The 25099-nt window shown below is 38.5% G+C and overlaps 1 protein-coding gene across 3 annotated transcripts in view; it reads right to left on the bottom strand.

Moving 5' to 3' along the window:
• The window catches only part of CBLB (Cbl proto-oncogene B), a 657992-nt gene extending 633268 nt beyond the window's left edge, over positions 1-24724 (bottom strand). For all 3 annotated transcript variants that reach the window (XM_053707540.1, XM_053707541.1, XM_053707542.1), the window contains exon 1: positions 24371-24724. In XM_053707540.1, coding sequence (XP_053563515.1) covers positions 24371-24562 — 192 coding nt within the window. In that variant the 5' untranslated portion in view covers positions 24563-24724. The remainder of the gene's footprint in view (positions 1-24370) is intronic.
• Positions 24725-25099: the final 375 nt, after the last annotated feature.

The raw sequence follows: 25099 nt of genomic DNA, 5'->3' as shown, positions 1-25099 counted from the left end.
AAAAAGGAACATTATACACTCATTTTTTCTTTGCATAAATGTTTTGTAGATGATTTATATAGCCCATAAAGTTGTTTTTTTGTTTGTTTTTTAAATGTATAGTTTTGCTTTTTTTAAATAACATAGCTCTGATTTTCAGACTCCTAACCAAGCCCCAAAGTTTTATGAGAATACCGTCAGCTACCTACTACAGCTTGCTCCGGTTTGTGTAAAGGGTCTTTTCATATGCAAAAGAAAGAGGAGGGGGGAGTGTCTTATTTCCCACTTGCAGTGGGCTTTCCAACTACCTTTTCAACAGAGCTAAACTGAGAGCTTCTAAGTAAGTTTTTAAAGTTTTATACTGGATTTTTATATCAGTATCTGTGCATCTTATTCTTTATAGTAGTGTCTATTACATGCAGTTATATGAAAATGAGTGTATACTGTCCCTTTAATGGCTGTGTGTCGAGTTATTGAGGGGGCAGCAAATTTACACTGTTATACAGACTGTACACTCACTACTTTACATTGTAGCAAAGTGTCATTTTTTCAGTGTCGTCACATGAAAAGATATAATAAAATATTTACAAAAATGTGAGGGTTGTACTCACTTTTGTGAGAAACTGTATATATGTCACTGGCAGCCAATGAGAGCTAAAAACAAACAAAAAAACACACTTGTATGTTACTGGCTGACTTGGGGGTGTTTAATAACTGTTCTGTGTGTACTCCTGGCTGTCATGGGGGTCAAATCACTTGCAGACAAATATGGATTTGTAGGTTACTGGCAGAGTATGAAATGACTGTTCAGTTAAAAAAAAAAAAAAAAAAAAAAGATATACATAATGGGATCAAGGTTCTGGTCAAAGGAAGACATTTTGAGGCGGATATTGTGTGACCCTCACCTACCAACAGTGTCCAGTCACCCTGTTTGTCCAGTATATTTGAGCAGGTCAGCTGACAACTAGTCACCACACACAGTCATGAATCAGAAAATAGGAGGGTGTCAATTATAGCTTTAATGCAAGCTATAAGGATAAATGGCACAAATCGTCAACGGATTTTATCTGAAATCTGTAGTTATAATATGGAAGCGAAGATTTAAAGCTTATAATATTTGCAAGAGAAGTTGCCTATAAGTGACTAAACTCAGCACAGTTACTTGTGCACAAGAGACACTTTTATAAGAACAAAAAGTTTGTATATTAACTTCTTGAACTGTGAGAATATTATTGAAAATCCGACCAAACAGACAAAAAGCATAGTCACTTTATGTCCTTGAGTTAGGAAATCTGTAGACGCAAGTTGTTGTTTTTTTTTAATACATTATTTAACAATCTCTTGCACTAATAATTTTTGTGTTCCTTTTAAAGTTGAGGTATGTTTACACTTTCTATCTATATCAGGGGTTGACAAATCTGTTTAGAATTTGAGCAAACATGATATTTAATATGGTACACAGAGAATATCTAGATATATCTCTCTGTGCATTTTATGTTTGGCTGGTGGAATGTTCTTTTAAGAGCTACACAACACAAAAAAATAGCCTTCACACACTTAAAAAAGCATCCCATTTGAGGGGACAAACTGGCAACGTAAAATCATTCAAATGACACTTCATTTGTTAATTAACTTTGAAAACTGTTACCTGCAGTTATTCCAAGAAAAGGGCACAATTTGCATAAATTGTACTCGTGATAGTCTGACATTGTCAGGACTGCTTTGTACCAATCAACCTATTTTTGGCCCACAGCAAAAAATATTTTGCATAGTCAACATTTTATAGTGACATTACAGTCACTTGCTTTAAAATCAAACCTGTGTGTGTGTGTGATATATATATATATATATATATATATATATATATATATATATATATATATATATATATATATATATATACATATACACACATATATATATACACATACAGGTAGCCCTCAGTTTACGCCGGGGTTAGGTTCCAGAAGGAATGGTTGTAAATCAAAACCTTTGTAAATTGAAACCCAGTTTATAATGTAAGTCAATGGGAAGTGAGGGCGTTAAGTTCCAGGGCCCTCTCAAAAATGTCATAAGTAACACCTAATACATTATTTTTAAAGCTTTGAAATGAAGACTTTACATGCTAAACAGCAGTTAACCTAATAAAATAATCACACAACACAGAATATATAATTAAACTAAGTTAAATGAACAAAAACATTTGCTTAACAGCATTATAAACCTAATAAAATAATCACAACCCAGACTTTACTTGCATTTTTCTGCAAACAGTTCTTTCTATGCATTCCAATCTGGACTGATTTATAGACCGGAAGAGCTTGTTCCTTTGAAATCTGCTCGATAGCTCAGGTCTGGTTAAACTGATTAATTTCAGCTTGCTTATCTTTGCTGCAACACAAGCGGATAGCTCCACCTACTGGCTTTTTTAATCAATCAATGCACTGCTTCTCAATAGCAGTCACATGACTGAAAAAAAGGTTGTTATTCTGAAACGGTGCAAATTGAACCGTTGTAAACCGAATATATATATATATATACACACACACACACACATATACATATATATATATATACATATAGTTATCCAAGGATAACCCAGTGGCTCTGGGTAAAGCCCAAAATAAGATCAAACTTTGGACATTACCCGGGTAATCCTAGGATTACCCAAATGCTTCTAGAAAAGGTTTTAAAAAAAAAAAAAAAAAATCATTAATTGTGGTTTACCTGGGTAATGCTAGGAAAACACACCAACACTAAATGAAACATTTTTATTTTGGATTACACAAACACTTATGTTTCTTACAATGTTTTGTTACAGCAATAGGGAATTAAACATTTTTATATTTCATATGTGGATTTTCATATGTTTTGTACCATGTTTTGTTACAACAGGAAATTAAACATTTTTACAACAACAAGAAACATTTTTATTTTTCAAAATTAAACAATTTTATTTTTCATATGTTTTCTACCATGGTTTTTTACGGCAGGGAATTATATTTTTTTTTGCGTTATTGTGTTCTTGGATAGATCAGACTGTCGCACACTCATTCAGTCCGAGAAACTTTAAAAGCACGTTGTGGGGGAGTGGGACCCATGGTTATGATCCCAGAGGCGGTTGTGGAGCCCGAAGCTCTGATAAGAACATAACTCTCTGGAGCATATCTGCCCTTGGCCGTTAATGCATGATCTTATCTGATTGGTTGTGCATCCAGTGACCTCCCAGAGACACGGATCAATCAGATCATACATTAACGGCCCAAGGCAGATACGCTCCAGAGAGTTCTGTTCTAATCAGAGCCTCGGGCGCCGCAACCGCCTCTGGGAACCTAACCATGGGTTCCACCTCCCCACAATGTGCTTTTAAAGCTTCTCAGACAGAATGCATGTGCGACAGACAGTCATGTCTATCCTAGTACACAATATCACAAAAATGTCTAATTTCCTGTTGTAAAAAAAACATGGTAGAAAACATATGAAAAATAAAAATATATGTTTCTTGTTGTAAAAATGTTTAATTTCCTGTTGTAACAAAAACATTGTAAGAAAAGTGTTTGTGTAATCCAAAATAAAAAAATAATAATTTACTGTTGGTGTGTTTTCCTAGCATTACCCAGGTAAACCCCAATTAATGATTTTATTAGCTTTATCCAAAAGTATTTGGGTAATCCTAGGATTACCTGGGTAATGTCCAAATTATGATCTTATTTTGGGCTTTATCCAAAGCAACAGGGTAATCCTAGGATTACTCAGATTTCTTGCTTTACCCGTAACATATATACATACATACACACAGTAATGTCTGTAATACTACCTGGCTGTAAGGTAATGTAAAAACTTGAGTCATGTTATATTCACCTCTATCTTGAAACAGAGCAACTATCCATATTTTTAAAAGCATGATTACTTAACACACACAAATTATTTTCTTAGCATAAAAAAAAATAAAAAAATAACCAAACAAAATATATGGCGCTGCTAATCCTTGCTGAAGCGCTACAACCTTACACATGGTCACAATGACCAGAAAAACAGATTTATACCTCCTATAAAAAGTGACATGGATCAAAGTAGTTGCAAAAAATAGAAACAGGCAATACCCCATATTTAGCTGTGAGTGAATCCCATGAGTAAGCACTTGGCCCATGAATAATTTCCTTAAGCCAAATTGCAAAACATGGTTGTATACAAATATTATACTACTAGCGGTATTTGGGATACCATATAAAAGGACAAGCAGGCAACAGTGATTGCCTAGGCTATCAGAGCTTAAAAAGGTACTCTTAGTTATATATATATATATATATATATATATATATATATATATATATATATATATATATATATATATATATATATATATATATATATATACATACACACACACACACATACATACACACACACACACAAATTGGATATAAAAAGTCTACACACCCCTGTTAAAATGTCAGGTTTCTGTGATGTAAAAAAAATGAGACAAAGATAAATCATTTCAGAACTTTTTCCACCTTTTAATGTGACCTATAAACTGTACAACTCAATTGAAAAACAAACTGAAATCTTTTAGGTAAAGGAAAATAAAAATAAAAAACTAAAATAATATACAGGGAGTACAGAATTATTAGGCAAATGAGTATTTTGACCACATCATCCTCTTTATGCATGTTGTCTTACTCCAAGCTGTATAGGCTCGAAAGCCTACTACCAATTAAGCATATTAGGTGATGTGCATCTCTGTAATGAGAAGGGGTGTGGTCTAATGACATCAACACCCTATATCAGGTGTGCATAATTATTAGGCAACTTCCTTTCCTTTGGCAAAATGGATCAAAAGAAGGACTTGACAGGCTCAGAAAAGTCAAAAATAGTGAGATATCTTGCAGAGGGATGCAGCACTCTTAAAATTGCAAAGCTTCTGAAGCGTGATCATCGAACAATCAAGCGTTTCATTCAAAATAGTCAACAGGGTCGCAAGAAGCGTGTGGAAAAACCAAGGCGCAAAATAACTGACCATGAACTGAGAAAAGTCAAGCGTGCAGCTGCCAAGATGCCACTTGCCACCAGTTTGGCCATATTTCAGAGCTGCAACATCACTGGAGTGCCCAAAAGCACAAGGTGTGCAATACTCAGAGACATGGCCAAGGTAAGAAAGGCTGAAAGACGACCACCACTGAACAAGACACACAAGCTGAAACATCAAGACTGGGCCAAGAAATATCTCAAGACTGATTTTTCTAAGGTTTTATGGACTGATGAAATGAGAGTGAGTCTTGATGGGCCAGATGGATGGGCCCGTGGCTGGATTGGTAAAGGGCAGAGAGCTCCAGTCCGACTCAGACGCCAGCAAGGTGGAGGTGGAGTACTGGTTTGGGCTGGTATCATCAAAGATGAGCTTGTGGGGCCTTTTCGGGTTGAGGATGGAGTCAAGCTCAACTCCCAGTCCTACTGCCAGTTTCTGGAAGACACCTTCTTCAAGCAGTGGTACAGGAAGAAGTCTGCATCCTTCAAGAAAAACATGATTTTCATGCAGGACAATGCTCCATCACACGCGTCCAAGTACTCCACAGCGTGGCTGGCAAGAAAGGGTATAAAAGAAGAAAATCTAATGACATGGCCTCCTTGTTCACCTGATCTGAACCCCATTGAGAACATGTGGTCCATCATCAAATGTGAGATTTACAAGGAGGGAAAACAGTACACCTCTATGAACAGTTTCTGGGAGGCTGTGGTTGCTGCTGCACGCAATGTTGATGGTGAACAGATCAAAACACTGACAGAATCCATGGATGGCAGGCTTTTGAGTGTCCTTGCAAAGAAAGGTGGCTATATTGGTCACTGATTTGTTTTTGTTTTGTTTTTGAATGTCAGAAATGTATATTTGTGAATGTTGAGATGTTATATTGGTTTCACTGGTAAAAATAAATAATTGAAATGGGTATATATTTGTTTTTTGTTAAGTTGCCTAATAATTATGCACAGTAATAGTCACCTGCACACACAGATATCCCCATAAAATAGCTATAACTAAAAACAAACTAAAAACTACTTCCAAAACTATTCAGCTTTGATATTAATGAGTTTTTAGGGTTCATTGAGAACATGGTTGTTGTTCAATAATAAAATTAATCCTCAAAAATACAACTTGCCTAATAATTCTGCACTCCCTATAGTTGCATAAGTGTGAACACCCTTAAAACTAATACTTTATTGAAACACCTTTTAATTTTATTACAGCATGTTTTTCAGCATGGCACATCTTGACTTGGCAAGATTTGCCCACTCTTCTTTGCAAAAACACTTTAAGTCTGTCAGAATGCGAGAGCATCTCCTGTGCACAGCCCTCTTCAGATCGCCCCACAGATTTTGAATTGGATTCAGGTCTGGGCTCTGGCTGGGCCATCCCAAAACTTTAATCTCCTTCTGGTGAAGCCATTCCTTTGTTGATTTGGATGTATGCTTTGGGTCGTTGTTGTGCTGAAAGATGAAGTTCCTCTTCATGTTCAGCTTTCTAGCAGAAGCCTGAAGGTTTTGTGCCAATATTGTCTGGTATTTGGAACTGTTCATTATTCCCTCTGCCTTGACTAAGGCCCCAGTTCCAGCTGAAGAAAACAGAATTTATGTTTACCTGATAAATTACTTTCTCCAACGGTGTGTCCGGTCCACGGCGTCATCCTTACTTGTGGGATATTCTCCTCCCCAACAGGAAATGGCAAAGAGCCCAGCAAAGCTGGTCACATGATCCCTCCTAGGCTCCGCCTACCCCAGTCATTCGACCGACGTAAAGGAGGAATATTTGCATAGGAGAAACCATATGGTACCGTGGTGACTGTAGTTAAAGAAAATAAATTATCAGACCTGATTAAAAAAACCAGGGCGGGCCGTGGACCGGACACACCGTTGGAGAAAGTAATTTATCAGGTAAACATAAATTCTGTTTTCTCCAACATAGGTGTGTCCGGTCCACGGCGTCATCCTTACTTGTGGGAACCAATACCAAAGCTTTAGGACACGGATGAAGGGAGGGAGCAAATCAGGTCACCTAGATGGAAGGCACCACGGCTTGCAAAACCTTTCTCCCAAAAATAGCCTCAGAAGAAGCAAAAGTATCAAATTTGTAAAATTTAGTAAAAGTGTGCAGTGAAGACCAAGTCGCTGCCTTACATATCTGATCAACAGAAGCCTCGTTCTTGAAGGCCCATGTGGAAGCCACAGCCCTAGTAGAATGAGCTGTGATTCTTTCAGGAGGCTGCCGTCCGGCAGTCTCGTAAGCCAATCTGATGATGCTTTTAATCCAAAAAGAGAGAGAGGTAGAAGTTGCTTTTTGACCTCTCCTTTTACCAGAATAAACAACAAACAAAGAAGATGTTTGTCTAAAATCCTTTGTAGCATCTCAATAGAATTTTAGAGCACGAACTACATCCAAATTGTGCAACAAACGTTCCTTCTTTGAAACTGGATTCGGACACAAAGAAGGCACGACTATCTCCTGGTTAATGTTTTTGTTAGAAACAACTTTCGGAAGAAAACCAGGTTTAGTACGTAAAACCACCTTATCTGCATGGAACACCAGATAAGGAGGAGAACACTGCAGAGCAGATAATTCTGAAACTCTTCTAGCAGAAGAAATTGCAACCAAAAACAAAACTTTCCAAGATAATAACTTAATATCAACGGAATGTAAGGGTTCAAACGGAACCCCCTGAAGAACTGAAAGAACTAAATTGAGACTCCAAGGAGGAGTCAAATGTTTGTAAACAGGCTTGATTCTAACCAGAGCCTGAACAAAGGCTTGAACATCTGGCACAGCTGCCAGCTTTTTGTGAAGTAACACAGACAAGGCAGAAATCTGTCCCTTCAAAGAACTTGCAGATAATCCTTTCTCCAAACCTTCTTGAAGAAAGGAGAGAATCTTAGGAATTTTTACCTTGTCCCAAGGGAATCCTTTAGATTCACACCAACAGATATATTTTTTCCATATTTTGTGGTAGATTTTTCTAGTTACAGGCTTTCTGGCCTGAACAAGAGTATCAATGACAGAATCTGAGAACCCTCGCTTTGATAAGATCAAGCGTTCAATCTCCAAGCAGTCAGTTGGAGTGAGACCAGATTCGGATGTTCGAACGGACCTTGAACAAGAAGGTCTCGTCTCAAAGGTAGCTTCCATGGTGGAGCCGATGACATATTCACCAGGTCTGCATACCAAGTCCTGCGTGGCCACGCAGGAGCTATCAAGATCACCGATGCCCTCTCCTGATTGATCCTGGCTACCAGCCTGGGGATGAGAGGAAACGGCGGGCATACATAAGCTAGTTTGAAGGTCCAAGGTGCTACTAGTGCATCTACTAGAGTCGCCTTGGGATCCCTGGATCTGGACCCGTAGCAAGGAACCTTGAAGTTCTGACGAGAGGCCATCAGATCCATGTCTGGAATGCCCCACAATTGAGTAATGTGGGCAAAGATTTCCGGATGGAGTTCCCACTCCCCCGGATGAAATGTCTGACGACTCAGAAAATCCGCTTCCCAATTTTCCACTCCTGGGATGTGGATTGCAGACAAGTGGCAGGAGTGAGTCTCCGCCCATTGAATGATTTTGGTCACTTCTTCCATCGCCAGGGAACTCCTTGTTCCCCCCTGATGGTTGATGTACGCAACAGTCGTCATGTTGTCTGATTGAAACCGTATGAACTTGGCCTTTGCTAGCTGAGGCCAAGCCTTGAGAGCATTGAATATCGCTCTCAGTTCCAGAATATTTATCGGGAGAAGAGATTCTTCCCGAGACCAAAGACCCTGAGCTTTCAGGGGTCCCCAGACCGCGCCCCAGCCCACCAGACTGGCGTCGGTCGTGACAATGACCCACTCTGGTCTGCGGAAGCTCATCCCCTGTGACAGGTTGTCCAGGGACAGCCACCAACGGAGTGAATCTCTGGTCCTCTGATCTACTTGTATCGTCGGAGACAAGTCTGTATAGTCCCCATTCCACTGACTGAGCATGCACAGTTGTAATGGTCTTAGATGAATTCGCGCAAAAGGAACTATGTCCATTGCCGCTACCATCAAACCTATTACTTCCATGCACTGCGCTATGGAAGGAAGAGGAACAGAATGAAGTATTTGACAAGAGTTTAGAAGTTTTGATTTTCTGGCCTCTGTCAGAAAAATCCTCATTTCTAAAGGAGTCTATTATTGTTCCCAAGAAGGGAACCCTTGTTGACGGAGATAGCGAACTTTTTTCTACGTTCACTTTCCACCCGTGAGATCTGAGAAAGGCCAGGACAATGTCCGTGTGAGCCTTTGCTTGTGGAAGGGACGACGCTTGAATCAGAATGTCGTCCAAGTAAGGTACTACTGCAATGCCCCTTGGTCTTAGCACCGCTAAAAGGGACCCTAGTACCTTTGTGAAAATTCTTGGAGCAGTGGCTAATCCGAACGGAAGTGCCACAAACTGGTAATGCTTGTCCAGGAATGCGAACCTTAGGAAACGATGATGTTCCTTGTGGATAGGAATATGTAGATACGCATCCTTTAAATCCACCGTGGTCATGAATTGACCTTCCTGGATGGAAGGAAGAATTGTTCGAATGGTTTCCATTTTGAACGATGGAACCTTGAGAAACTTGTTTAGGATCTTGAGATCTAAGATTGGTCTGAATGTTCCCTCTTTTTTGGGAACTACGAACAGATTGGAGTAGAACCCCATCCCTTGTTCTCCTAATGGAACATGATGAATCACTCCCATTTTTAACAGGTCTTCTACACAATGTAAGAATGCCTGTTTTTTTATGAGGTCTGAAGACAATTGAGACCTGTGGAACCTCCCCCTTGGGGGAAGCCCCTTGAATTCCAGAAGATAACCTTGGGAGACTATTTCTAGTGCCCAAGGATCCAGAACATCTCTTGCCCAAGCCTGAGCGAAGAGAGAGAGTCTGCCCCCCACCAGATCCGGTCCCGGATCGGGGGCCAACATCTCATGCTGTCTTGGTAGCAGTGGCAGGTTTCTTGGCCTGCTTTCCTTTGTTCCAGCCTTGCATTGGCCTCCAGGCTGGCTTGGCTTGAGAAGTATTACCCTCTTGCTTAGAGGACGTAGCACTTGGGGCTGGTCCGTTTCTGCGAAAGGGACGAAAATTAGGTTTATTTTTGGCTTTGAAAGACCTATCCTGAGGAAGGGCGTGGCCCTTGCCCCCAGTGATATCAGAGATAATCTCTTTCAAGTCAGGGCCAAACAGCGTTTTCCCCTTGAAAGGAATGTTAAGCAATTTGTTCTTGGAAGACGCATCCGCTGACCAAGATTTTAGCCAAAGCGCTCTGCGCGCCACAATAGCAAAACCAGAATTTTTCGCCGCTAACCTAGCCAATTGCAAAGTGGCGTCTAGGGTGAAAGAATTAGCCAATTTGAGAGCATGAATTCTGTCCATAATCTCCTCATAAGAAGAAGAATTATTATTGAGCGCCTTTTCTAGTTCATCGAACCAGAAACACGCTGCTGTAGTGACAGGAACAATGCATGAAATTGGTTGTAGAAGGTAACCTTGCTGAACAAACATCTTTTTAAGCAAACCTTCTAATTTTTTATCCATAGGATCTTTGAAAGCACAACTATCTTCTATGGGTATAGTGGCGCGTTTGTTTAGAGTAGAAACCGCCCCCTCGACCTTGGGGACTGTCTGCCATAAGTCCTTTCTGGGGTCGACCATAGGAAACAATTTCTTAAATATGGGGGGAGGGACGAAAGGTATACCGGGCCTTTCCCATTCTTTATTTACAATGTCCGCCACCCGCTTGGGTATAGGAAAAGCCTCGGGGGGCCCCGGGACCTCTAGGAACTTGTCCATTTTACATAATTTCTCTGGAATGACCAAATTCTCACAATCATCCAGAGTAGATAACACCTCCTTAAGCAGAGCGCGGAGATGTTCCAATTTAAATTTAAATGTAATCACATCAGGTTCAGCTTGTTGAGAAATTTTCCCTGAATCTGAAATTTCTCCCTCAGACAAAACCTCCCTGGCCCCCTCAGACTGGTGTAGGGGCACTTCAGAACCAATATCATCAGCGTCCTCATGCTCTTCAGTATTTTCTAAAACAGAGCAGTCGCGCTTTCGCTGATAAGTGGGCATTTTGGCTAAAATGTTTTTGATAGAATTATCCATTACAGCCGTTAATTGTTGCATAGTAAGGAGTATTGGCGCACTAGATGTACTAGGGGCCTCCTGTGTGGGCAAGACTGGTGTAGACGAAGGAGGGGATGATGCAGTACCATGCTTACTCCCCTCACTTGAGGAATCATCTTGGGCATCATTTTCTCTAAATTTTGTGTCACATAAATCACATCTATTTAAATGAGAAGGAACCTTGGCTTCCCCACATACAGAACACAGTCTATCTGGTAGTTCAGACATGTTAAACAGGCATAAACTTGATAACAAAGTACAAAAAACGTTTTAAAATAAAACCGTTACTGTCACTTTAAATTTTAAACTGAACACACTTTATTACTGCATATGTGAAAAAGTATGAAGGAATTGTTCAAAATTCACCAAAATTTCACCACAGTGTCTTAAAGCCTTAAAAGTATTGCACACCAAATTTGGAAGCTTTAACCCTTAAAATAACGGAACCGGAGCCGTTTTTATATTTAACCCCTTTACAGTCCCTGGTATCTGCTTTGCTGAGACCCAACCAAGCCCAAAGGGGAATACAATACCAAATGACGCCTTCAGAAAGTCTTTTCTATGTATCAGAGCTCCTCACACATGCATCTGCATGTCATGCTTCCCAAAAACAAGTGCGCAATAGAGGCGCGAAAATGAGACTCTGCCTATGATTAGGGAAAGCCCCTAGAGAATAAGGTGTCCAATACAGTGCCTGCCGGTTATTTTACATAGTTCCCAAGATTAAAATAATTCCTCAAGGCTATGGAGTATAAAATATGCTTATATATAAATCGTTTTAGCCCAGAAAATGTCTACAGTCTTAAAAGCCCTTGTGAAGCCCTTTTTTCTCTTTATGTAATAAAAATGGCTTACCGGATCCCATAGGGAAAATGACAGCTTCCAGCATTACATCGTCTTGTTAGAAATGTGTCATACCTCAAACAGCAAAAGTCTGCTCCCTGTTTCCCCCAACTGAAGTTAATTCCTCTCAACAGTCCTGTGTGGAAACAGCCATTGATTTTAGTAACGGTTGCTAAAATCATTTTCCTCTTACAAACAGAAATCTTCATCTCTTTTCTGTTTCAGAGTAAATAGTACATACCAGCACTATTTTAAAATAACAAACTCTTGATTGAATAATAAAAACTACAGTTAAACACCAAAAAACTCTAAGCCATCTCCGTGGAGATGTTGCCTGTACAACGGCAAAGAGAATGACTGGGGTAGGCGGAGCCTAGGAGGGATCATGTGACCAGCTTTGCTGGGCTCTTTGCCATTTCCTGTTGGGGAGGAGAATATCCCACAAGTAAGGATGACGCCGTGGACCGGACACACCTATGTTGGAGAAAAACAGCCCCAAAGCATGATGCTGATACCACCATGCTTTGCAAAATTTAGCCGGGCTTGGAATTTTTTTTTGTAAGAAAAGGCTTCCATCTTGCCACTCTACCCCATAGCCCAGACATATGAAGAATACGAGCGATTGTTGTCACATGTATCACACAGCCAGTACTTGCCAGATATTCCTGCAGCTCCTTTAATGTTGCTGTAGGCCTCTTGGCAGCCTCCCAGACCAGTTTTCTTCTCGTCTTTTCATCAATTTTGGAGGGACATCCAGTTCTTGGTAATGTCACTGTTGCACCATATTTTCTCCACTTGATGATGACTGTCTTCACTGTGTTCCATGGTATATCCAATGCCTTGGAAATTCTTTTGTACCCTTCTCCTGACTGATACCTTTTAACAATGAGATCCCTCTGATGCTTTAGAAGCTCTCTGCAGACCATGGCTTTTGCTGTAGGATGCGACTAACAAAATGTCAGGAAAGACCTCCTAGAACAGCTGAACTTTATTTGGGGTTAATCAGAGGCACTTTAAATGATGACAGGTGTGTACTGACTCCTATTTAACATGATTTTGAATGTGATTGCTTAATTCTTAACACAGCTACATCACCAGTTATAAAAGGGTATTTTAGTTTTTTAGTTTTATTTCCCTTTACTAAAAGATTTCAGTTTGTTTTTCAATTGAGTTGTACAGTTTATAGGTCACATTAAAGGTGGAAAAAGTTCTGAAATGATTTATCTTTGTCTAATTTTTTTACATCACAGAAACCTGACATTTTAACAGGGGTGTGTAGACTTTTTATATCCACTGTATTATATTAGCTGAGAATTTTGTATAATGAAATGCTTTATTAATCCATCAGAGGAATTTATCAGGTCTCTGAAGGTCACTAAACTCTTTTCTTCTAAGGTCCATCAGAAAATATAAACGGTATGGGAAACATATGTAGAAGTAGTTGGGGTATATTGAATCATTACAGGTCAATTTCCTAATAAAACATTGGTTTCACACATTTCATAAGAATTATTCACCAATTTCCCCTGTAAAATGTAACCTCAGCATTTTCTTAGTTGGTGTTCATCCGCCATATTAAAGGCTATAGAGTTTGTGTTTAGAAGCAAGAAATCCCAATCGGAGCCAAGCAATGAGATGATATTTTATTGTACAAAAAGCCATAAAAAGGTGATTTTATTTTTAACATACTGTACTATTACAGCTGCATCTATTTTTTCATTGTAAATACCATCGAGTTGATTGATGCAACAAGGAAATGTCCACAGATGACAAAGATTTAGATTAAAAAGTAAAGATGTAATTTATGCAACACAGTTTTTTGCTTGTCATACATATTTCTGTCACAAGTGATAGCAAATTAACTTCCCCATCAATACCAATGAACTATACTGTTTGGACTAAGCATAAAGATGCAACAAATATCCAATACATTTTAAAATATGTAGCTGCTAAATAAGATATAAAATACGCAAATGTAATAAATGAGAAAGACTATGGTAAAATACTTCCTCCCCAGTATGACTGCATACAAGATGCCAGAACAGTGGTCGACCCAGAATAAGGGGGGAGGGGGGACACAATTTGGCAGCTGAAGCTCGTCAGAAATAAGTTTTCAGTTGTTTATCTTTTATAGTTCACAGTGGGACAAAGGGAAGAGATCTGAAGGCTTTGAAGTTCAAAAATAGATATTGCTACTGTAGTTTCTGCTGATCAAAGTTTCTCAGAGAACAGCAGTTAAACTAAAGGCATAAATGTGGAATATTGTTAGTACCGTAGAATACAAAGAAATATTGTTTTTCAAAACTGAATAATAAATTAAAATAACTAGTAGGGCTTTATTAAATATTATCAATAAAAATGACATCAGGTGTTTACAGGTTGATCAGATAACATACAACTCAGAGAGATCCATACACTAATTATGCATCTTGCATTAAACGGACAGTAAATTCAAAATTAAACTTAAATGGATTGGATAGAGTACACCATTTTAAAACAACTTTCCAATTTACTTCTGTTATTAATTTTACTTAAAGGGACTTAAACCCAAAATTTTGGATAGCGCTACCCAGGTGTTGAACCAAAAATGGGCCGGCTTCAAAACCTACATCCTTGCTTTTTCAAATAAAGATACCAAGAGAACAAAGAAACATTTATAATAGGAGTAAATTAGAAAATTGCATGCTCTGAATAATGAAAGTTCAATTTTGAGTAGACTAGCCCTTTAAGGTTTCTAACCTATTCTGATATCACTGCTGGTCACTTTTATCCCAACAGCTCTCTTTGTTAAAGGGATGTTAAACAGTAGATAAGTACTTGACATATAATGTATTCACAGCATAGCCTTAGAATGGTATGTACATGTATTTTTTACAATTAGTTGTTTAAATATTGAAAATATAAGTGTAAAGGTTTAGTTTCTATAAAAGGCACCTATTTTAATAAAGTAATAGGTACTATTATATTTGAACTAGTATGACATGTATCTGTTTGTGCAAACAAGGCTATGTGGAAACCCTTTTAGATAAATCCTATGTTCCACACAACCTTGCTTGGAAACTCTTTAATCAACTATTTTATATATCAATATGGGAAAACTTGTTAAAACATGACGGCACCCATTATTTTATAGAAAGAAGAATTTAGAAACCAACCATTGTCAGAGTTAACATACAGGAAAAGGGGGCAAAATAAATAATGAACATGTATTGCAAAGTCTCAACTATATAAAAAACATTTTAATTATAAATCGCATACTTTTTAATATCCTTTTAAGCACTTAGGTGGTACAGAAAAAACAACCAAAGTTGATCAAATATGTCAGTTCTTACTTTCTTTGTAGAATTGCTTAAAATGTTCACTTAACGTTTAAAATTATTATTAATGCTGGGCCAATACACAAATTCACCAGCAACTTTCACAAATAGTAGTTTGGAGATGACTTGACAGTTGTATAAAAGAAAATCATTCAAACTAATAGGACTTGGTGGCTAGTGATGACAAGCAAATGTGTATCCTGAGAACATCTTTACAGCTGGCACAACCAGCCACTTTCTGAACAGTAGTAGACACCATGAAAGTGCCAGCTCTGTTATGGGAGATAAAGTAAGAAAACATTCTCTTCAGCTTACAAACGGGCTAACAAAGCCTCTGCAAGAACACCCTTGTGTATTGGCCCATGAGCAGACTATAACTATTTTATACCTGAAAAAAAGTTAAAGGTGGACATGATCTCAAGTACAGAAACAGCATTGAATAGCAAAATTAAATTGAAACTGAGTGAGAGCAAAGCATATCAATCCCTTCAGATGAGCGAGAGTCAGGTTAATCTGTTCTGCCACCTCCAAGCAACCTCTTAGCCAATAGCCGTGCAGTAAATCCGGTTTGGCGCCCATGGGAGCCGGATTTACCGCACGGCTATAGGCTAAGAGGTGAAAATGTCACCTCTTAGCAAAAAAAATTTTTTTAGCTGTGGGTTGCTGTAGCAGCTAAAAAGGGCAATCGATTGAAACAAATAAAGGAGCTTTCTACATGAAGTATCTTATACTTCATGAATGAAAGTCCCCTTTATTTGTTTCAATAGTAAATTCTAGCGTTTGTAAAACGTTAGGATTTACTTTCACGTTAAATGTGTGGTTGCTGGCTCATTAATGCAAGCCTGCACCGTAACACCTCAAAAGCTGCAAATGCAGCTTCATAAATCTTACTTAAAGGGCCATAATACCCAAATGTTTAAACACTTGAAAGTGATGCAGCATAGCTGTAAAAAGCTGATTAGAAAATATCACCTGAACATCTCTATGTAAAAAAGAAAGATATTTTACCTCAAAAGTTCCTCAGTAGCCACCTCCCATTGTAAAGGATTTCTAAGAAGCATATTATTATGTCTGTCCCGGGACAACTGAAAGGATGAGCTTCGTGCACTCTCATATTATTTTACGAATCAGGTAAAAGAAGCTTACTATGAAATCTCATGAGAGTTAAGTAAAATCTCATGAGATCACACTAAGAGTTCATGACCTCAGCACTGCTGATGCTGATTGGCTGCTGTTCATTTCTTCATTTTATTTATTTTTTTACCTGCAGCTGGGAGCAGCCGAGTATAACTTTTTACACAGAACTTACTCTGCTGAGCTGAGGAGATTGTGGGGTAAAATATCTTCCTTTTTTACATAGAGATACTCAGGTGATATTTTCCTGTCAGCTTTTTACAGTTATACTGCATCAGTTTCAAGTGATTTAGCATATGAGTATTATGTCCCTTTAAAGGCTTCTGTCAAACTACAACTAAACAAACTTCTCCAAGTGTATGATGTGTGATGGAACTGGGAAGCATGATGAACAATTAATAGGATTTCACCCCAACCTTTCACAGAATATGCTCAGGATGATGGATATCTTGGGCACTATATACATTGCTGCTGCTGTATAGTGCTCAAGACACATGCATGCTCCTGAGCTTCCTAGGTTTGGTCTCCAACAACAGATACCAAGTTAAATTTAATAATGGAAGTAAATTGGAAAGTTGTTCAAAACTGCATGTTCAATCATGAAAGTTTAACTTTGACGACTTTGGTACAAACAGAGTAGTAATGCCAAGTCTTCAGAGCAGCTGCAGTGCATCCTGTGCAAGACTTTGGAAGAACCCTGAATTAAAAGGTACATGTACACAAGTGTGTGTGCTCTAAAAAGGGTAAACTAAACTGTTACGCTTTTATGTCTACACTAAACAGAAACAGGCCATCAGACTAAAAGGAGATACACACCTTGTATTAAAAAGAAACAAGGAGAGAACCTACTTCTAATCTACAGTGTAAGGGCCTGATGAACTAAAGCTCTCCGCTCAGGTGAGATGATCTAAATGTATCCTCTAGCACTGTAAGATCCCTAGTGAAACTCTTAAAAAGGCAGATTTGCTATATTATATTTCTCCTTGCATTTCTGAATGTGAAGTAGAAACAAGGCCAGTGCAATAAAGCACTGCGTGACATGACGGTTCTGCTGCATTTTTTCTTTGTATTTTATATTGATTTACACTTCAGATTAAGCTTTATAACATTTAAAACTTTGTATACAGCAGTGTATTTAATTAGGATTGTGATTTTACAAATTCCGATTATGCTTTTACAGTTTGAGAAACTTAAACAAATTAGGATCATACTTTGTATATTTATGAGTATCATTTAAAAATTACATTGCACTTTGCATTTCTTCTTTTAATCCCCTTAACAACCACAAAGTACCCTGTACATTACTAATCGTTAGGATTGTCTTCTTATAACTTATCAAATATCAAAGTATATTTCAACTCCCCTTGTATCATGTGACAGCCATCATCCAATCACAAATGCATATACGTATATTCTGTGAATTCTTTAACATGCTCAGTATGAGCTGGTGTCTCAAAAAGAGTTAAAAAAAAAAAAAAACGTGCACATTTTGTTAATGGAAGTACATGGGAAAGTGGTTTAAAACTGCATGCTCTATCTGAATCATGACAGTTTAATTTTGACTAGAGTGTCAATTTAAAATAAAACTGACAGCTTTAGTTTGCCAGAGAGCTGCATTACTTTCTATTGGCCCAATAAGCAAATATTCTCTAGTTTGGAGAGAAATGATAGTGCAGATTCACAGTCTGAAGAGTAAAGTAATATAAATTACAATGCACAAAGTGTAAGTGTAACAAAACTCTCATATCACGCAGTGCTGTATTGCACTGGGCTTGTCTCTCCAGATACAGAAATGAGAGATATAATGCTGGAGAGTCCATTTTTCTTTGATCATTCAGTGAGTTAAATCCCTGTGAATCTGCACTACAATTTCTCTCCAAGCAGGAGAATATTTGATTATCAGGCCCTTAATCACAAGGGCTACTCAAATTAAATATCTCCGTTTTGATTTTTTAAAAGAACACTGTGTTCTGCTGTGAAAGACATTAAAAAGTAAAAATGTACTGATTTTTCTTATGCCTTTCTTGCACCATTAAAAAAAAAAAAAAAAAAAAAAAAAAAAATCCTTATTCATAGATCCTGTTTGCCAATCTGATTTTTAGTTAAAAGCTGGAGAGGCAATGGACTATTTGTCCAGAGCTGAACAAATCTGCTAAGTAAGTCAAGGGAGAAATATATGCATAGCCACCAACAAGCGCTCATATTCAGCTAAGGACCAGCTGTGTATTATAGTTCTGAAACCAGATTTAAACAGTGAAACGCTAGGATTTACCATTGGAACAAATAAAGGGGAAGTATAAAATACTTAGTGCTGAAAGTTCCTTTATTTGTTTGAAGCGTTCGCCGCACTGAGCTCCTCAGGCAGCCCACAGCAGAACGCTATTTTGCTGTGAGGTGACGTTTCCACCTCAGCAAATAGCCGTGCGGCTCAGCTGGCGCCAAGCCGGATAGCCCGCACGGCTATTGGCTAAGATGTGCAAACGTCAACTCACAGAAAAATAGCTCTGCCTGAGGCGCTCAGTGCGGTAAACACTTTAAACAAATAAAGGAACTTTCAGTATGAAGTATTTTATACTTCTTGACTGAAAGTCCCCTTTATTTGTTCCAATGGTAAATCCTAGCGTTGCACAAACGCTAGGATTTACCATCACTTTAAATTAAAATATAAGCTTTAGCATAAAATTATAATGTAAGTGGCATACACATTAACAAAAAGATGAATGACAGATAATATTAACAATGTTATGACTGAGTGAAGTCTTTATATGTTGGAAGAGAATGCACTTGAAGTGGACAACACTAGTTAAATAACAGAAAACATTTAAAAGTCGACATGACTTAAAGGGACAGTACACTGTAAAATTGTTTTTATTGTGTTTTCAAAGACTCCTTATACCAGCTGCAGAGTATATAAAATGTAGGAGAAATTGCATTTTCAGGTTTATTTGTGTATATGAAGTAGCTGGTTTTGTGCTTTTAAACCACACAGTCTATTACAATGGGTTGAGCTTTAGGTACTATATCTCATTGTGTTATCACTTTGTGTACACATACACTTGCTTATTTATCTTATATTTGTCTGGAAAACTAAAGCTCAATACATAGAGAGAACAATGGAAAATCATCATTTGATTACTTAAAGGGACATTATACACTCATTTTTTCTTTGCATAAATGTTTTGTAGATGATCTATTTATATAGCCCATAAAGTTTTTTTTTGGTTTTTTTAAATAAATGTATAGTTTTGCTTATTTTTAAATAACATTGCTCTGATTTTCAGACTCCTAACCAAGCCCCAAAGTTGTATGTGAATACTGTCAGCTACCTTCTCCAGCTTGCTCCTGTTTGTGTAAAGGGTCTTTTCATATGCAAAAGAAGGGTGAGGGGGGGAGTGTCTTATTTGCCACTTGCAAACAGAGCCAAACTGACAGCTTCTAAGTAAGTTTTTAAACAGTTTTATACTGGATTTTTATATCAGTATCTGTGCATCTTATTCTTTATAGTAGTGTCTATTACATGCAGTTATATGAAAATGAGTGTATACTGTCCCTTTAACTATCCTGCACCCCACTGGGAGTTTAATTTCTTCTGCTGACTGTGTTTACTTATGCTATTCAATAGCTTAGACTCCAGTATAGGTTGGGATACCACAGGTTAAATCAGCTATTTTAAAGGCCAAAATAGGGGTAAAGGAGCTCAACCCCCCCCCTGTATTTGTTTGTTAAACTTTGTCTGATGTCTTTTATATTGTACTGTACTTTTATCTTTGTACCCATCGACAGCGCTGCAGAATCTGTTGGCGCTTTATAAAGAATAATAATAAATTGTAAACAATTTAATATACTCCAGCAGGTAAAATGGAAGAAAATTTCTCGGTGAACTATCCATTTAAAAGGGACATGAAACCCACATTTTTTCTCTTTCACAATTCAGATAAGACATGCAATTTTAAAACAACTTTCAAAATTTGTTTTATATATTATACACACACACACACACACAGTTCCAGTTATGAATCCACACTCCATATACAGCCACTTGGATGTTTAACTCGACATATAATATTCAAACAAAAACGGTAACACCACAGGATTTTCACCAAAGCAAGGTCAAGTTTATTGACATTTCGGAAACACACAATCCCCTTCTTCTGAAGGGATGTTCTTGTTTAGATAGATAGAGAGATAGATATTCTAAAAATAATTATTAACTAAAATTAGAATATTTACGGAGAATATATATATACACACACACACACATACATACACACACATATACACACACACACACAATGTATTTCCTGAACCTTAAAACATAAGCAATACACTTTTTGTAATATTCTATTATAAAATCACACTAATATCTCTGTTAAAAAAAAATAAAAAGGCAATACCACAAAATTCTGGGTAGAGGAAGAGGTAAGAAAATTACACAGATTCATGGTAAATAAAAATACAGATAGATAAAACTCTGCCTCCTCTTGGATGTCTTCACACTACCTTCAACTCAATCTGTCCAAAACTGAACTGCTTCTTATTCCCCCCTCTTCGATATATCCAACACCTGACATTTCTCTGACTGTCGGAGACTCTATTCTCAACACCTCACCCCAGGTCCGCTGTCTTGGGGCTCAGAACTCACATTCACCCCACATATAGAAGCGCTTACCAAATCCTGCCGTGCACACCTTTGCAACATTTCCAGAATTCGTCCCTTCCTTACTCAAAAAAAAAAAAAAAAAAAAAAAAACTACAAAAATACTAATTAATTCTCTCATTTTGTCACACATTGATTATTGTAATCTACTTCTAAATGGCCTTCCGAAACACTACCTCTCCTCCCTCCAATCTATTATGAATGCTTCAGCTAGACTCATCCACCAAGTCGCGGATCTACATCAGTTGCTCCACTCTGCCAGTTCCTACACTGGCTCCCCATACACTCTAGAATACAATTTAAAAGCATTAACCCTAACTTACAAAGCACTCAACAGTCTAACTCCCAACTACATCTCCTCTCTCATTTCCAAATATTCCCCATCCCGTCATCTTCGATCAATTCTGAGCTACGTCTCTCCACTCCTGCTATCTCTACATCCCACTTCCGTCTCCAAGACTTCTCACATGCTGCTCCTGTCCTCTGGAACTCTCTACCCCGCTCTATAACCAACCTTGTATAGCTTCAGGTGCTCCTTGAAAACATGCCTATTGAGAGCGGCTTACAATCTCTCCTCCATTTCTCATCCTAACCTAAATAACTCTTGAACTGCCTGACTCACTGCTGCAACTACAATCTATGTGACAAGCTATCCCAAACCTTATGTTTATGCTCCCTTAACCTGTAGGCTGAGAGTTTTCCGGAGAAGGGCCTTCTTCCTCCTGTACTAGATTTGTTTAGTTTGTTATGTTTTGTATTTTATCAGAAATCCTTGTCATTGTATACCCCCTATCTTTGTACCCAGCGCTATGGAATTTTGCGGCGCTATACAAATAAATGACAGACTAAAGAAAACTAGTGAATACAAGAGGGGGAGAGCCCTGCTGTTTAGATCATACAATCTAAAGACAATATTAGCATCTAACCGTCACTCCAACTCACAATGATCAACCTGGGGGGAAAAAAAAAATAATAATAAAATATATGAAGTGCCAATTTCTAAAGGGAACTGCTTAAAGTGATGGCAACGTTTATAGTATGTGAAAGTAAATCCTGAATCTACCTTTTATTTTAACCCCTTAAGGACCAGAAATGTGCATTACTAATAGTGCGATTTTGCTGCCAGCAGTGAGACCGCGCCATTTCCAGTGACCAGCAAGGTGGAGGCAGGTAATGCCTTCTACTTGCGGCATGACCTGTGCCATTATTAGCAAGGAAACCCTTAACGTACATGGTACGTCGCGTTCGTTAAGGGGTTAATAATACTTTATTATTTTTTTAAAGATGTAGAAAAACATAAATTTTATTATTCCCCATCTGGCCGCCCACTATAAATGTCTTTTTTTTTCTTCTTCTTGAGGGAACGTTTTTGGTTCTTATCCAATCCACTTTGCAGCCATATAACACAAAAAAAAAAAACACAAGGCATTGCAGAGCTGCTCGTCTCTGATCTATTTTAGCCAGTGTCGCTTAGTGTCTTTTTTTTTGCGGCATGGCTACAAAGCGGATTGCATAAGAGCTGAAAATGCCACCTGGGGGGGAGGCACTTGTAGAGGGCGGGCGGACAGGAAATATTAAAACTTATAGGTGATGGGGGGGGAGATAAATGAAATTATTATTAATCCAAATGGTAGATTCCTGATTTTAATTCATATAACATAAAAACTTTACCATCACTTTAATGCGTACTTCGCAATTACATGTTTTAACATAAGTTTGGAAGTTATCAAGATTGGGACAGAATAAAATATCCTTATAGCATTACAGTATATCCTACCTAACAATTACTTCATAGTGTAAAAGGGCCATTATAACTAAAAAATGCCATGTTCTAATTAGTTAATTCATGTAATTTTAAGACTAGAGTCCATGTAACCTATTTGCTTAACCCTACAGAAGTACAGCTCTGAACCTGCAGTGCTCTGCGGGTTAAGAGTGTAAACTTCTGCTGATCCAATAAGCGGTGCTTGACGCACTATCCAGTTGCGTAACTAGCGATACTGACTGGACCAGCAGCAGTTTCTGCTCGGAGTAGTGATGTGTTTGTGTGTCCAGATCGCTATTTCTGAACACAGAGGTGCAGGGTTGTTAGTCTTAAAAATGATCTGCTCTAACAAATTAGAGCACGTCATTTTTTTTACTATAATGGCCCGTTAAGTTATACAAAGTCTTCTTTTACATGCATTCAGAGTATGTGTTTTATGATTACTAGAAACAATTGAACAATTTTCAAAACATTGCAGTGACATTTTCTAAAAAGGCAAATTTGTCCATGTACATTCAAGCCATTCATCTTTAAAAGCAGACAAAATAAATTAACTATTCTCTTTACACAAAGTTGTTTAAAGCATAAGTTACACACAATGTTATCTTATGTTTTGGTCTGATAATAATCCATGTATACCAACAACTATTTACTGTAATGTTGCATCTTTATTATCTATAAAGAGAAGAAAAAAAGGCCAAACCCTTTGTATTATTGCACATGCTTTTAATAAAGGTTTATTCTTATTACACTATACACTTCTCCTTAAAAAGTGACCCAACAGCCTGTAAATAGCCAGTGTTGATTTGTTTGAACAAAAGCAGCTGGGGATCTTCTTATGCAGCTGCAACAAAAAACCCCAGGCCTTTCTGAATGTTTAACAAATTCAGTGAAAGAGATCCCATACAACACGTGGACCGCTTCATTGACTTGGTCTCCAGCATCCTATCTGATGCCAATTCCAATGAGATCATGAAAACCCATAACCTCACAAAAAGCCCTACTTATACACCAACACAAATTACACAATATTTACTCAAGCACTAATTAGAGCTTTTATATCATAGTTTCCAGAATATGGTCAGGATTCCAGACCTTGCATGTATAATTACATTGTGCATATACTATCAAATGTCTCGAAAAAGCACTGTGAAAGAATCACAGAAACAAATCAGAACTGAAAAACAGTCTTAAACTTAAAGAGTGTAAGAGCATTTAACAATTTAAGGTCTACTGACTTATCGCATTAACATCTGGCAGCCAATGGGTTAAGAAAGTTTACAAGTGGGTGTTGATAAAGATCCAAAACAATGATTCCCCTGCATGTTATCTTATTTACGTTTGTCACCAGCTCTGTACTGCCCCCTTGTATCAGCGCCACAACAACAGCCCCACATGTAGCTCCCTGTGCCCAGCTCATCTGAAGCACTGCAGGGGTCTGGTTACCACATTAAATGCTGATACCCCCCTTACCCTGTCTCCATCATATTACAGTTCTTACCACTTTGTCCATGAGCTTCCAGGTCTTCTCCACTGTCCTCCTGTCTGCCGCTGCCTGTTTGGGGGGTCCCACCGCGTCCTGTATGGATTCGATGAAACCCAGAATGCGGCCCTTGCGGGGATTGGCTCCCCGGGCCCCCGGGAGACGCCCGGTTAGGGTGCTACTGCTAGTACTACTGCTGCTGCTAGCCATGGCTTTGTGATCGGTGGCTGCACGGGCAGCAAATCTGGGCAGGTGACAAGGGGGGCGCGGGTCTCACTGCAACACCCACTACTGGGTATTACACACCGGAGCTGCCTGGGTGACCCCTTTACTATAGTGCCTGCTGGGCTCTGCAAACTCTCCGCTCCCTTCCTTCACATCAGCGCAAGTGAGGTCACCGGAGGAGGAGGCGGGGAAGGACAGGGCTGGTCTACTCTGCACGGCCCCTTTAAAGAGGCAGATGCAAAAAGAACATACATACTAGTCAGCTGCAGGTCTACAGGAGGGGAGAAGGGGTGTGAGGAAAGGGGGAGCCAGGGCATTGAAGGAGCTATTATAGGGACACCAGGAAAAGGGGAGAAAGAGAGGAAGCATATGGGAGAGGGAGAAGGAAAAGCAGGGAGCATGTGGCGAGGCAGGCACAACTGGGGGATTGAGAATGACAAAGAGATTACTGGGACCATTTGGATGAGAAAGGCAGATGGCATGAAAAGGAAAGTCAGTTGTCTGAATATTTTAGTTAATCAC

The sequence above is a fragment of the Bombina bombina genome, chromosome 3 (genome assembly GCF_027579735.1).
Source record: "Bombina bombina isolate aBomBom1 chromosome 3, aBomBom1.pri, whole genome shotgun sequence".
NCBI classification, from domain to species: Eukaryota; Metazoa; Chordata; class Amphibia; order Anura; family Bombinatoridae; genus Bombina; species Bombina bombina.
The sequence above is the reverse complement of the archived record's forward strand: the minus strand, read 5'-3'. Positions and strand labels throughout refer to the sequence as shown.